This window comes from Dama dama, chromosome 25, assembly GCF_033118175.1.
Source record: "Dama dama isolate Ldn47 chromosome 25, ASM3311817v1, whole genome shotgun sequence".
Taxonomy (NCBI): domain Eukaryota; kingdom Metazoa; phylum Chordata; class Mammalia; order Artiodactyla; family Cervidae; genus Dama; species Dama dama.
The window spans coordinates 33,995,703-34,011,446 of NC_083705.1; the positions used below are offsets into that span (position 1 = coordinate 33,995,703).

Consider the following 15,744-nt stretch of genomic DNA (forward strand, 5'->3'; position numbering starts at 1 on the left):
GAATCATAGTAAATGTAAACCTTTTCTGTATCATTGTCTAGGTTTTTAACTGTAATTTTAAGTGGCTGAAGCTTATTTATCTGAATTGAAGTGTAAATGCCTTGTGTTTATACCTCAGGATCACTTCCTGATGAAATGGTGGAATTTACGTGGTTTTTACTTTTTTGGCATAACACTTAAGTCTGCAAAGACATCTTTGAGCACTTACTTTTTTTCTTTCTTTTGGACTTTTTTGATAACAAATTTCAAGGAATAGATTACCAGATCAAATTTTTAATGGTTCTTATAACATCTGACAAATTGTTTCCAGAATATTTGTACAAATTCATTCCATAAACAGCCATTGGAGAGGGTAGTTTCACCAAAATTTCACAAACATTAGGTATATAACTATTATTTAAAATTGTGGATGCTCTAATAAATGTTAAACAATATAACTTGCCATGATTTTAATTTTCATTTGATTAAAAGTGAGCTTGAATAACTTATCTCTCATGTTTAATCATTCCTCTTTTTAATTGAGCTTTCATGGCCTTTAAAATTTCAAAGTCTTTAAGACTATTATTAATTTTGAATGAAAAATTAGATTTATTGTTTGTATGTCTAGAGAACAGAGCTAAACAGATAAAAATAACCATGTGCAGATTTCAACTCTACCGAAGGAAGAAATGTTCTAATAACCAGTGCTGGCCACCACTGGAGTAGAAGGCAGATTATTTTTCCAAATGCCACAGAATAGCATTCCTTACTGAGAAAAAGATTATGTTGATAATTTACTCACCAAGTATTTTACCATAAGATAATAGTTTCATTTTCTTCCAAAACTTTAAGAGAGAAATAGAGGTTTTGTACTCAAATATATTTATTTTTACAAATGCTGCTGCTGCTAAGTCATGTCAGTTGTGTCTGACTCTGTATGACCCCAGAGACAGCAGCCCAACAGGCTCCTCTGTCCCTGGGATTCTCCAGGCAAGAGTACTGGATTGGGTTGCCATGTCCTTCTCCAGTGTATGAAAGTGAAAAGTGAAAGTGAAGTCGCTCAGTCATGTCCAACTCTCAGCAACCGCATGGACTGTAGCCTACTAGGCTCCTCCGTCCATGGGATTCTCCAGGCAAGAGTACTGGAGTGGGTTGCCATTGCCTACTCCGTTACAAATGCTAGTGGAACACAATTCCTCAGCTACATTTTCTTTCGTAAATACTTTTCTTACAATTCCACTGCTTCATCTTAGAGCTTTTTTAAAAAAATTACTCTACATAATAGACTATAAAATATTCTTTTCCAGACATGTCATGTGTTATATTTTTGTTACTATCCACAATATTGCTTAGAAAATAAAAACTTTAGGGTAATGTTTATGTAAAAATAAAATGGAAAAGGAGAATGTACAAAACAAAGGTTATTTTATTTCATGCAGCTCTATTAGAAATATTAAGAAGGGAGTGGGATGAAAGTGTTAGTACACATGGATTTTTTTTTTTTCCCATTTCAGAACTATGAATGCAAACTGGTAAAACAACCTTTAAAAAATAAGTTGAAAATCATGTTTGAGGCTGGGGTTTTGTTATTATCTAGTTGACTTTGATGATGGACACTTAATAACTAAACTATTAGCTGAAACCTTCACAGGGACAGTAACAACCCAGGCAGGTATTCCTGGCTGAAGCTTGGGCGTTTTTACAATAACAAGAGAGCAAGAAGGAGGACTCAGTAAAGTCTAATTTTAATGCAAGGAAAATCATCATAAAGATTTAAAAGTTTATACCGCTTTCTGAAAAAGAAAGGCACAGAACTGAAGAGGAAGGAAAATTGATGACATAGCTCTGTGTGTGGATTTATGAAGAGTAAATCCTGTCAGCTCTCATGATTCACTTCTTGGGAAAAGTGCTAGAATCAGGTGAGGTAACGGGAAACAGAGGATCTATCTTGATTTCATGTGTTGCCTCACGTTTTTACCTTTCCTCTTGAATCAGTCTGGTGTGATTAGAAATCAGCAAACTGTGGGTGGGGGAGGCAGGGAACAGGATCTTGCCTGTATCCTCACCAGCAGAGCCACTTGCTCAATGCATGTTGGCAAAAGGCAGTTGCTGGGTTACAGAAACATGGGTGCATAACTGTCCTGAGGGAGGTTCCATGGCTGGTTCCTGCTGCTTTCTGATCATTATTGGTTACTGTAAGATTTTTTAATAGACTGTCTACCTCTTACTTACCTTCCTTCAGAATTTTCATGGTCTAACAACTTTCAATCCACACAGATTGGAAGAACACATTCAAACTCTTCTTAATGTGTAACCCACGGAAGGAAACATTTTGAAACCTTAATTTTATATTTAGAATAATATTTGGGGGAAAAGCCATTTTTCTCCCTTGATCTTTTTCTGAGTGCTTTTCCATTTTGAAAGAAATCTTACATATAGTAGACTTTATGGCAAAATATCTAAAGCACTAACCTATGACTAAGCTAATAAAAAGATTTCAAAAAATCTTCAAAACAAACAAAAAATCATCTTATCACACGGTCAACAATATACCCCCAAATTTCCTTTTCTGGGCAGACAGGAGTCATATATTATAAATATGTGGTCAAGAGTGAAGGTTCTCAATGTTTTTGCTTGCAGCAGTATCTTTCAATCTTGAATTCCCCAAGTCTGCTTTAAGCAAATCATTGACCCAAGGTTTTTGAGAATAATAGATTTACAGTTCTTTAAGGTTTTTTGTTTTTAGAGAATTTAATCATATAATCACTCAGAATATGAAAAATACTATAGTTTTACTTATTAAAGTTATTATTTAATATATTATTAAATGTGGTGTTAATGTGTGAACTTCCTTAGAGTAGTGACAATGTCATTCACATCTTTGTGGACGTCAATATCTTTGTGGATAATATCTTTAATGTTGTAAATGTTCAGTATTAATTAGTAGCAGTATTAATATCAGCTACTCTTAGTAGCTATATAATATACTTGTATTAGTTTTCTATTGTTGCTATAACAAATTACCACAAACAGATGGCTTAACATGTCACGATTTTATTATTTTATACAGTCATAAATCAGCTCTAGGTCTCCCTGGGCTAAAATCATGGTGTTGGTAGGGCTGGGTTTCTTCATATGCTACAGAGGAGAATCCATTTTCTTGCCCATTGTGGCTCTAGAGACCACTCACATTCTTTGGCTTGTGGCACCCATTTTCCATTTTTAAAGCCAATAATATTAATCTCTCTGACCATTTTCTATGGTTCTATCTCTCCCTGTCCACATCCAGGAAAGCTTCTCTGATTTTAAAAACTCATGTGATAAGATTGGGGCCAACCAGTTATCCCAGGCTAATCTCTCATGTCAAGATCCTTAACTTAATCACATCTGCAAAGTCCCTTTGGTCACATAAGACCTAAGTCTGGGGATTAGGACATGGACATCTTTGGGGTCTATATTCTGCCTATCATAACACTAATAAGAAGAATATTACTATACAACATTACATAATAATACAACAATAGACAACACCTATTGAGGGTCAACTATCTCTCACGACACTAAGCACCTTACAGGGATTATTTATTCTCATATTCATAATGATGCAAATTTTATATACCTGTGTATATAAACTATTTTTTATAAATAAGAAAATCAAGGCTTTGAGGAATAAAGTAATTTGCCTTTAGGCTCCTGATAACCAGGAGCAGAGTCAGAAAACAAACTCAAGACTCTGATGACCTCAGAGTACCTCTGTACTGTCTGATGGCCTGCCTAGAGCCACAATCACTTCAAGTCACCTCAAGTATGATGGGATCAGCAGCTTTATAATTTTTATTTTTATGTGCATGATGTTGCATCAAGTGGCTTTACCATTTACTTCACTATTCTCATATTTTTGAACATTTAGGATATGTCATTTTCCTCAATATTATAAGTAACAAAACAATGAAAACAACCATTCCCTTGGCATTCTTAAATAACTGATTTTCCCTTTAGGTTAGATCCTCAAAAGTGAAATTTCTAAGTCAATATGGTGTAAACATTTTTATGAGAACAAATGTTCTCCAATTCTTCTATCTAGGATGGAAAGAAACCTCATGTTAAACTGGTTCTAGATTTCAAGGTATTTCACATATTAATAGAAGAGTCTCATAGACTCATAGGACATGAAGAACCTTTAGAAACTATCTAACCTAACCTCCTGTCCTCTTTTTAGGTATTCTATCTTATAGCTCATATTACACCACTGGTGACTGGTTGGGTCTGTATTGTCTCTTATCCAAAACAATAAGTTTCATCAATGCAGGAATAAATTTCCCATGTTTACCTTGTTACCCTTAATTTACAGCTGAATATTTGACACACTGCAGGCACTAATTATTTATGTGTTTTCTTGATCAGCCCAGAATCAGCATTTTGGTATGGTGAAATGAACACTGAAATAAGAATAAAAAAACCTAGATCCCAGTTTCAGATTTGCCACAGTTAACCGTGATATAATATTTCTAGTACTCAGTTTCTTAACTTGGCAAATTAGACGTGTACCAATTGCTTTCTAAGATCTCTTTTAATGCTAAAACTGAATATGAATTTTAATAGTAACCCCTTTATTTTACATCACAATCCTTCAAATATTTAAAAGACATACAGTGTACACTGTTTTCTAACCACCATTTTTTTCAGGTTTGGTGGGGAGAGGGATGGGTAGATGGGGATTGTTTTCAGATTTATAGCCTTTAGATAAATTTTTACTGGTGATTCTAGTTCGGCATTTTCTTTTATAATGTGTGATGCTTAGGACAAAGCTGAGCGTATTCTAGCTGCTCTCTGATTAAGGCAGAATGAAATAGGTCATTTATGAGAAATAGACTAGACTTCTCTTAGTGCAGTTCAATAAAATGTCTTAAGGGGATTTAGCACTCACATTATACCTGCTGCTAACTGTTATATATTTTTAATTACCAAAACTCCTCAGACCCTTTATTCTTCTTAAATTCTGTTGCCTCTACAGCTTTAATACATGCCCTTGAGTAAAAAGATGTACAGATGTGCCAGTAAAGAGAGAAGATAAATGCTCCCCAAATATTTGTTGAGTGAATAGAGAGAGCTGGGAAACCATATCCTGAGGGTCCTATCCATCCTGTGTGTGTGTTAGTCACTCAGTCATGTCCGACTCTTTTGGACCCCATGGACTGTAGCCCACCATGCTCTTCTGTCCATAAATTCTCCAGGCAAGAATATTGGAGTGGGTAGCCATGGCCTTCTCTAAGGGATCTTCCCAACCCAGGGATCAAATCTGGGTCTCCTGCATTGCAGGCAGATTCTGTACCATCTGAGCTGCCAGGGAAGCCCTTCCATCCTAGGCCCTCCCAACTGCTTACTGAGATGGACCAGTGATGGAAGAGTCCCCTGGTATCCCCCAGACAGCTCCCAGCCTGGCACAAATTCAGAATAAAGTGACACCAGACATACACCTCCTCATTCTAGGCAAGTCTTTGGAAAATCATTACATTACTGGGCTTCAGTTCAATGTTTCTGATTGTCAGCAAAGGTACTAAAGAAGAAGTCATATGAAAAAACAAGTAAAAAGTTTACCTTCTAAAATTAGGACCCATAGAGAGAAACTAATGATAAAAAGTATCTAAGAGAATATGGGAGTCTGGTCTTCAGGGTAGGCTGAGTCAAGGTTTCTTTTTCTACCTTTGCTTCCTATTCACTGGGTCCGAAGCACTTGGTGACATTAACGAGAATACCAGACACCAAGAGACCTCAAAAAGCATGAATTTCAGCCCAAATCCCTCCCTGTGTAGACAGTCCTTCTAAGAAAGGCCCCTCATATTCTATTATTTTGACTAAGGTTACTCAGAGGCCGGGAAACTTTCATGGGTCCTATAAAACATCCAACTCGTAGAAGTGATCTCTTTTACAAAGTCTGCCTATATAAGTATAAGCAAATAATGCTAAAAATTAAAAAAAAAAAAACACAAAACTTTTATAAAAAAAACCAACTTTCTATCAATTACATCCAAACTTTACCTAAATAAGAAGCAAGAGGTTCATTCTTCTTTGTGGACTCAACATTAAAGGTTGTGTTCTGGGGAATTACGCTTTGATCAGCCTTCTGCATGACAACTGTTCCATTCCAATCATAGGCTCCTACTGCTCCAAGCATGACCCAGTCCTGATATCCAATTAGAGAAAATAATGATATTTAACAAAAATAGTAAGTGTAAACATGTACATAGCATTAATAGTATGATAAGTACTGTTCAAAGTGTTTTACATATATTAAACCATAAAATTGTCCCAAAAGACCACTGGGCTTGATTCCATTATTATCATCCCCATTCTACAGAAGAGGAAATTGAGGCAGAGTAAGGAAATTTCCCTGGGTTATACACTACAATTGCACCCTGAAATGTCAATATTCCTGTGTAGGGACAATGGTATTAGCATCTTTTCTTCCATCTACTATAAAGAATATATTTTCTAATCTTGTCTTTTTGCTTTATGGCTGTTAAGAATTCTGGGTCTTGAACAGGGACTTCTAGTAAGACCCTTGAATACTTTGACACTGAGAAAAAGATACATATCTTTAGCAAATACACTAAATTAAATATTTTATTTCACTAGATGTATAATTACAGAAGGCAGACCTCAAGCTGATTCATGATTCTTAGTACAGTGTAGTGAGCTGTGTGTGTAATAACATGTTTTCCTAATAAGTAGCCTGTGAAATGCTGTTTCCTTTTTTAAAAATCTATAGCAACTAGTAACATTATTTTTTCTTATTAAGACTTTTCTTTCCCATGTCCATTTTTAAAGTCTTTATTGAATTTGTTATGAGGTTGCTTCTGTTTTATGTTTTGGTTTTTTGGGTGTGAGGCATTTGATCCCTTGACCAGGGATCAAATCCGTACTCCCTGCACTGGAAGTCAAAGTCTTAACCATTGACCCAGCAGGGAAGTCCCCTCTTTCCTATTTGGATTATAAGCTACATGGTCTGAATAACTGCTCATGTAATGAACTGCAACTCGCATCTGTAATGCTGATGTCTCAGTGTTGACTTTGAGAAAGGAAATCTAAAAAAAAAAAAAGAGATGTTTTCTACCAAGTGGTCAATGTACCTGTGAATAATGAGCACTGAAGCCGGTCTGAGACATTTCCATCTCAAAGGATGCTGCCGATTGGTCAACTGTAGCTGTAACAGAGGAAGAGAGTCACCTTTAGCACGCTACGGATCTGCAGAAGACAGGGACCTAGAACCATCTGTGGTTTTGACCAACCAGAACGTCTAGCATCTTTAGAACATTTTCAGCGCAAAGATTTCTCAACCCAAAAATTCCTAGGCAGGGCTGGGTAGAGGACTGAGAGGGTTAGCAGAAGGGCTGGGTCTCACATTCCTGACTGTTAGTTTCCCCTCCCTTGTTGCAGGGGCTAAGGCTCTAGTCATGCTTCGGTTCTTATATTCTGTCTATGTTGGGGCCTATGGAGCTTGGGATCAACATGGTTGAAAGCTCTGTATCACCACCCTCATGCCCTGGGTATCCTCCTGAGATTAGGCTAAACTTACTAAAATGTCGGAGGGCTAATAACATTTGATTCACATATTTAAAGAGGTTTCTTGATTCTACCAGCCTCATTGTATTTCCTGTGGTATATCCTCTCAGAATTCCACTGTTTGATAAGGGGTTTAGGGACTCTGGGTTTGTATTTGCCGTGATGTCTGACTGTGGGTGTCACTCACAAATCAGGAGGGGTCTTTCTGACAGGACTCCAGGCCACATGCCATTAGACCACACATTTTTTTTTTAAAGACCCTGTACCCATTTTGAAGCTTGTTACTGAGACACAGAAACAATCCAGAGCATTCTTTGGGAGTGTGCTGCTCTCAAAATATTCACCAAGCCAAAGCCACACCCTCCTAAGGGGATTAAGGGAATGCTGATTTATTTGCTTTCAGGAGGGAATTACTGATTTATTTGGCCTTGCTGATAAGTTAAAAATAGCACATAATTTTTAAAAAGTCAATCTACTCTTTCACTGAGGTATGAGAGCAATCTAGTTTGTGAACTCAAACTTATTTATTAGTTATTTTACCTGCATAAAGTTGTTAACAAATACATCAGGAATGGTCTTTTAAAGGACTAGATTAAATGGAGAAATCAATCAAGAATTCAACTATATCATTTTACTCTCACATACCAATTGTCCTCTAATTTAAATGACTAAAATGCATTTTAACTTTAATTTGAAACTTTATTTTGGTTTCACAGTGGTGTAAGGTGCTTTATGATTTATCTCTGCAAGATCAAAGAATGAAGTAGTAGGGACCTACATATTTCCAGCACCTTCCCCTGCTGCTGTTCTGTTTACAACTGAGGACAGACAGAAGGAAGCTCTGTGAAATTCTGCCTGCTCAGTCTTCATCCTGGTGAAGCACATCATATATCCCTGAACTTCTTGCTGTCAACTTCTCCCTGGACTTGTTCATGGGTGTGGTTATGCATTTTGCCCAAGGGCTTGATGGGAAAAGGGGACATTAATTTACCCATTTTGGGGGGCAAAAGCTGGAGTGTTCACCTCACTAGCAGGCACTGTCCTTTGGCAAGCATGATTTTCACACTTGTTGCTATTTGCCATCTAAAGATAAATGTTGATAGGAAATGGAGATTTCCCAAGTAACAAGGAAAGGTAGCCCTTTAGGATCTCATTATGAAAAAAATCAGAAATAAGCTAGTAAAACACTGCTTTTGGTTAGCCCTGGAAGTATAATGATAAAGATATGGGAAACATTTTTTAACCCGAGGAGTTCCTTATAAGATGATTTCTTTTTTAAATGTGGAGATACTTCTTGGAGTATGCAGCTACTTCAATGTATAATCTTTAACTCATGGTGTGGTTAGGTTAGAAAGTACCTGGAAATGTCATTTAAGGCAGATGAATCCCTTCTCCATCCAATACCTCATATAGGCTTCATTCCTACACATCTTAGGTTATATTTACTTACTTACTTAAGATGAGATTTAGAAATGTATTGTAACTGTATTATGTATTTAGACTCTATTATGCTCAACTAAGTAATTTTTCTTTTAAATGATCTTTGTAGATTGTTTTTTATCATACCTGGTCCATGTTATTAAAAACTGAACATGCACAAGGACTTGGAAAAGCTAATATAGTTCCTTAAGGCCAGCCAAAGTCATAATCCAGCATATTAGTAAATGATACTTGGATAGCTGTTGTGACACCAAGGCCACTTAAAAGTGACTTGTACACAAAACACAGGAGAGCCAAGTTCATTAGAAGCAGCTGTGATTTTAGATTAATAAGAGGAGTATTCTGTTTCTAAAGGCACGGGGTAAAGAAGTCAGGGCAGAAGGAAACCAGAAAAATTCAGTCTGGGTGGGCTGTAGATCCCTGTCATCTCTGAAATAAATTTCCTCCTTAATGGTTGCAGTCCAGTCATGAAATCAACAGGGTGAGTCATAATCACATTGTTTTTTAAATTGAAAGATAATAGAGTAGAATGGAAGTGATGAAACTATCAGAATGCATCACATATAATAAGGGTTTTGGGGAATTTTTTTTTATATGTATACATATGTGTGCACGGGGTCACAAAGCAAAATGTATTGATTTTCATGAGTCACTATCAAAAAAACTTTGAAAGCCATTACCCTAAACGGTCTTCTTTCCTTTTACTACTTTAAAATATTCTCTGTCCGTCACTTTCCCCAGCCACTTAATGCTCAGTTAAAACGGTCGACAATTTTTCAGTGATGTCTCTTTCTCATTTTGTCTTTCTATTTCCCATTATCAGGTCATATCAGGGAGATGGAGAAGGTGCTTATAAGTTTCTGTGTTTAAGGTGAGAAACAACAGTCCTCAGCATGGCCTGTCCTCACAAGGACAGAGTCAACAAGATTCGGACAGAGCAGAACAGCAGAACAGTCTGGAGCTTTCTTATCCTAGGTTGAGAAACAAAGACACATTCTCTGACTCTCCAGATCATCAGAGAATGTGAGCAAGAGACTTTTTCAGTGTGCCTGGCATAACAATTCTGAAGACTTCTTCTTCTTTTTTTTTTTCCCTCAGGAAGATCTAGTTCCAAAGTCATTTGTTCCTTGACATTTCTACCTCAGGCAGAGGAGGGAATGCCATGACTTGTTATTCCCAATAGCCAGTTGCCATTGAAAAATCAAAGAAAAAATGTACAAAGAAGAAGCATGACTCAGACAAATATAGTGAACCAATGTTTTGCTGCCATGGGTCTTGAGGCAGAGCTCCATGAAGACCTTTCAAAAGGGCAAGAAGCAAAACTGAGAAAATGAATGAATGAAGGAGATGTTGTATAAGAACTGTCCTACAGAAGCCCAAAATGAAAAATAAAAATAAAACTTGAGCTATTGTCTCCATTTTCTAAACTTGTGTCACAGAAAAGAAATAAAACACACGGTCACATTTTTGTTTTTGCGTGTCTGTTGGACTATTGTCTTCATCTGGCCCTCACATCAGTACTGCCATGTCCTTACAAAGAGAACTGCCAGCAGACACAGTGCTATAGGACAGATTTATAGAAAAAGGGCATTGTTCCATGGTGGCTACTGTACACAGTAAAAACACATTAGCCATGTGGTAAAAACAAATACAAAAACCCATAGAGTTTGAATTGCAGACAGAACATTCAGGCTTATGAGAAAAAGTCATACCTTCCAGGGCAAAGATTCTTTCTCCCAGAGCTTCAACAATAGTGACTAGTGCCAATTCATCAGAGACATTGAAGAAATGCTTTTCAGTGGGTTCACTTGCTATTGATTTTATTTCCTCCACAAATTTTTCAGTGCTCAAATTTCCTCGGTTATAGCTGCCAAGAATCTAAGTCATCAAAAACAGCAAGAATATCTTTTAAATTCTAGATGTTAAACAAGAATCTCAAGCATTTTGTCAATAAGCAAGGAAGTATATATTAGTATATACCTCCTTATTGTTTAGTAGCTAAGTTGTGTCTAAATCTTTTGTGACCCCATGGATGGTAGCACTCCAGGTTCCTCTGTCCTTGGGGTTTTCCAGGCAAGAAAACTGGAGTGGGTTGCCATTCCCTTCTTCAGGGGATCTTCCTGACCCAGGGATTCTTTACTGTTGATCCACCAGGGAAGCTCATACAGTACTGTGGCATAATGCAATTTTTATGTATTTCCACATTCTTAGAAGGGTAATTTTCAGAATCTGCAGATTCTTTAATATTAACTGCTTTATATGAATTCTCTAATATATACTGGAATTGCTGTAGAAAAATATAAACGGTAATCCTGTATGCTTACCAAGGTTTCTTCTCTGCCATTCCTGTGTCCCTCTTTATTAACAGCTATATCTTTAAAGTCTGATAGCTCAAAAGTAATGTTACAGTCTCTGAGTGTCTCTGATATTATTCCAGTCAGTGACATCACCACTTGCTAGCAAAAGCTAACAGCCAGTGAATTGCTTGATCTCAAACAGGCAGTACTTCCTGAAACTCTTACCAAGGGGAAGTCAGACATGTATATTTTTTAAACAGATGTTGGACTAAGTAGTAATCTAACTTGGCAATCTAGAAAATAAACAATTGGGACATTCCTGCTTGAAACAAAATGCTTAAGACAGGGACATTCTTTTTAACAGAGAAGAGACAGAGGCAGGAATTATCTGCTCTAGTTAATTGTAATTATTTAGATTTTCTATCAGGTTTTCTCAAACATTTAGTTTTAAATTTTTTAAAGTAAGGTTTATTGAGATATAATTTATATACAATAAAAATCACCCTCTTTAGATGTACAATTCTATGAATTTTGACAAACCTACACAGTTGTGTTCCTACCACACTGAGATTAGACTATTTCCATCACTCCAAAGAGTTGCCTCTTGCCCCTGTGTAATCAGTCTCCTTTTCCTTCTAACTCTGTGCAAACACTGATCTATTTTCTGTCCTGACAGCTTTGGTTTTTCCAGAATGTTAATGGTAAGGGATCAAATAGTAAGTTGCCTTTTGTGTCTGGGTTCTTTCACTTTGCATAAAGCTTTCGAGAGTCATCCATGTAATCACATGTATCATAATTCAGTCCTTCTGATTGTTGAGTAGGACTCTACTGTCTAGATATACAAGTCATTTGTTGAGGACATCTGGGTTGTTTTCAGTCTCAAGTGATTATGAACAAAGCTGCTCTAAGTATTTGTGCTTAGGAATACTATGTTTTCTTTTTTCTTTAGTAAAGACCTGGGGATGAAGGTGCTGTGTTCTATAATAAAAGTATATTTAACTTTATAAGAAACTGCCAAAATATTTACCAGAACAACTGTTCCATTTTTCCATTTCACCTTTCCCACCAGTAATATGTGAGAGACTCAGCTGCTTTGCATCCATGACAATTCTTGGTGTTACCAAGTTTTTTCCTTTCTTCCAGTTTTAGCAATTCTACTGGTATGTAGGGGCTTCCTTGATGGCTCAGTAGTAAAGAATCTGCCTCCTACTTCAGGCAACCCTGGCTAGATCCCTTGGTTGGGAAGATCCCCGGGAGAAGGAAATGGCAACCCACTCCAGTATTCTTGACTGGCAAATCCCATGGACAGAGGAGCCTGGAGTGCTACTGTCCATGGAGTCGCCAAGAGCGTCAGACAGGACTTAGCAACTCAATAACAACAATATGTGGATGAATACAACTGTCAGAACTCATCAGATTATTTACTCTGTGCACAGTATTCACACTGAAATTTTGTACTGTATATGCTTTATCAGTTTTGAAAAATGTAATGATTTATAATGCTATGCAATGATATGGATGAATCTTTACAATTTAATATTCAGGTTTAAAAGTTTTGAAATATTGTATGTTTTAGCTTTTATAAAGTTAAAAACAAGAAAATCTTTTTCAAATTAATTTTTTTTCCAGATATACACAGTTACCAAAGGACTATTTAAAAAAAAAAGATCAAGAGATAGTCAGTATAGGATTTGGGCTGATGGCTACCAGGTGGAGGAACGCAGGTGATGAAAGTGCTAAAGCAGGTGGTAAGTTGTCAGAGGACCAAACTAGCTCTTGGTTTGGGTAGTATATTCATGGTTATTACAACGTTATTAAAATAAGTATGCAGGTACAATAATAGACACAGAAACAAACAAAGTGGGCCATGCTTTGACAATGATGAGAATGTCTCCTGAACCAAAGTTCATGATTCATTCAGTTCTATGCTCCTGAAATCCAAAGTGCAAATGTAACACTCATGAACTGAACTGAACTGAAGTCGCTCAGTCGTGTCCGACTCTTTGCGGCCCAGTGGACTGTAGCCCACCAGGCTCCTCCGTCCATGGGATTCTCCAGGCAAGAATACTGAAGTGGGTTGCCATAACACTCATGAGCTCTGTGCTATTGCTTGATTTTTTTTTTTTTTTTAGAATATCAGACTCCTTGGGGAAAAGAAGAATTATGACCTTAATAACCAGGAAATTACCAGAATTTTCTAGCTTCACTTTATCTTTAAACAGTAGACATGGATTTGTCTGGCATCATTAACAACAGAGACCTCCATGGTGCGTCCAAAGTCCTGTTGCAGAGAAGAGTTGCGTCTCCAACTACAGTTCGGCATCGAGGACTGGGTGGATCTTGGACATGTAGGCAGATGGGCACGGGTGGAGGCATCCCTGCTGGCTGCCCGGCCCCTGCCTCGCCTCCTCTGAACACGTGGCTCCCCCACCTCTCCTCAGCTGCCTGCTCTCAGCTTCCACATGTGTTTCCTTACTGTTAGGTTTAGAATGTTAGATTTAAAAACTGACTTTTATTAAGATGGGTATAGCTTTTCACTCGTAGAAAGAAAATAACTAGAATGATTGTTTTAAGTGTTGTTGTTTATGATCTTTGACATACTTGTTTATTTGTATCATAAAACGCATAACAGTTTAGATCAACAACTGAATTGCTCTAATGTACCTAAATGTACCTAATGTACCTAAATGAGGAGTTGGGTACCAAGTAGGCAGGCAGGCAGTGCATCATGGGTTCTCAAACTTTCCTTCCTAGTGAGAAGGGGGTGGGGGCTTTATTGCTGCTTCTTTACCCATGCGGGAGGGGCGCAGAGGGAGTACTACACATCTGTACCCCGGGGGCTTCCTGCGCTCCAGGACCACCAGGGCATTTCTCCAGTTCCCTTGTCAGTTACCTAGCTCCTACACCTGTAAAATGTCCTTGGAGGCAAAAATGCCTTACTGTCTGTGAGGTGCTTTGAAGCTGAACTGCTTTGAAGGAAGCACACTATTTAGGAAAACCAGAGTTAGCTCTAAGGTAAATGGGCACACTGTGTGTGCGGCTTTTTTGACTTTTGAAATTACTCTTGACTACTACGTCCAGATTTATGGAGGAGCTTTCAAATCACACCAGAACACAAAAACTTAGCTCCTGTTTATTTGGCTGAAGAGCAAATGCCGAACATCAGAAGTGGTCTACATTTTAACAGAGACCACTAGTGCTTTTCCCACTTTGGGCTGTTTGACGGGTAAGAGAATGAAGTGGAAAAGGTATTAGAGAGTTGGTCAAATGCTCTTCCTATAGGTGGGTGTCACCACAGCTGGGCGTACATGCCCCAGAGTAAGGATGGAAAAGGCAGAGTCTCTGAGGTCCAGAGTATTTATTATATCCATGGTGTGGGTTTCAGGATCTCTGGGCCTTGCTCAACACTTCATTCTCTACTTAGTCTTCTCTGTACACACTGGCAGACCTCTTTTTTATCAGCAGTTTTGCTATGTGTGAATTTCTTTTAGATTTATAAAAATTCTGTATCGTGTGAAGCCCTCCAAGTCCCCACTGATTTACCTAATTTTTTCTGTAAGTCATTATCTTACCTCCTTGGTTCCTATTTAACATATTTTAGATTTACTATTGAATTGACACATTAGCTTCCATTTCACTTATAAACTGATGTCGTTAAAGATACACATAAAACATTGTCTTGAACTATACATAATTGAGGCTCTTTGTTGCAATGTAAATGTTATCAGACATTTAGTGCTTTATGTCACAGGACAGAGACAAGTGGGCAAAGTTCAACCGGGAAGATGTCCAAGTAATAAACTTAAAGAATAAAAATAAAATGTATAAATGCAATATGGCAGTATATATTTAGAAGAAAATGTAAGAAGAGATTCCCACAGAAATTATAAGAGAAAAGAATTCTCACAGAATTCACAGGAATTACTGTGACTTGCAGCCAGTTTGAACTATTTTGTATCACAGCATAAAAACGAAAACAGAGAGAAATGTATTTTGGTCCTTTACCCAAGGATCTGGTAGCTGGTAAAAACATTCTTTTCTATGAATCAAAAGAGATACAAAATAATACTTCTAAATTACTCCTGTTCACTTAATATGTCAAGCCCAGGCATTTGGTGTTCTGCTAATATTTACCTGGAGTAGACAGTCAGAATTGAAGCTCCCTTGAGGCAGATGTGTCAAATGTAAAGTATAAAGCTCATTTACATGTAGCACAGTGCCTTTTGTGTGCCAATGAAAGAAATTCTAAGATATTTTCTAACTTCCTTATTTTCATTTGAATGCTGTGGGTGATACAATTTTATAGCCATTATAATCCCTGCCATCATCATTTAAGATTAGAATCTGAATATAAAGCAGGCTCCTGCTAGTAATGTCTAATATTCTCAAGTGACAGCATAGAGACCATGTAGTAGGGTCCTCAAACCAGCTCAGCACCCTCACCAAACCTGAGTGTTTCACAGGA

At 37.3% G+C, this 15,744-nt stretch overlaps 1 protein-coding gene across 1 annotated transcript in view; it reads right to left on the reverse strand.

Annotated features, from left to right (window-relative positions):
• ITGA1 (integrin subunit alpha 1) overlaps positions 1 to 15,744 on the reverse strand; it is a 164,402-nt gene that overhangs the window by 53,066 nt on the left and 95,592 nt on the right. The window contains exons 9-11 of the mRNA XM_061129817.1: positions 10,695 to 10,860; positions 7,110 to 7,183; positions 6,019 to 6,163 (exon numbers count right to left, since the gene is read on the reverse strand). Coding sequence (XP_060985800.1) covers positions 6,019 to 6,163; positions 7,110 to 7,183; positions 10,695 to 10,860 — 385 coding nt within the window. The remainder of the gene's footprint in view (positions 1 to 6,018; positions 6,164 to 7,109; positions 7,184 to 10,694; positions 10,861 to 15,744) is intronic.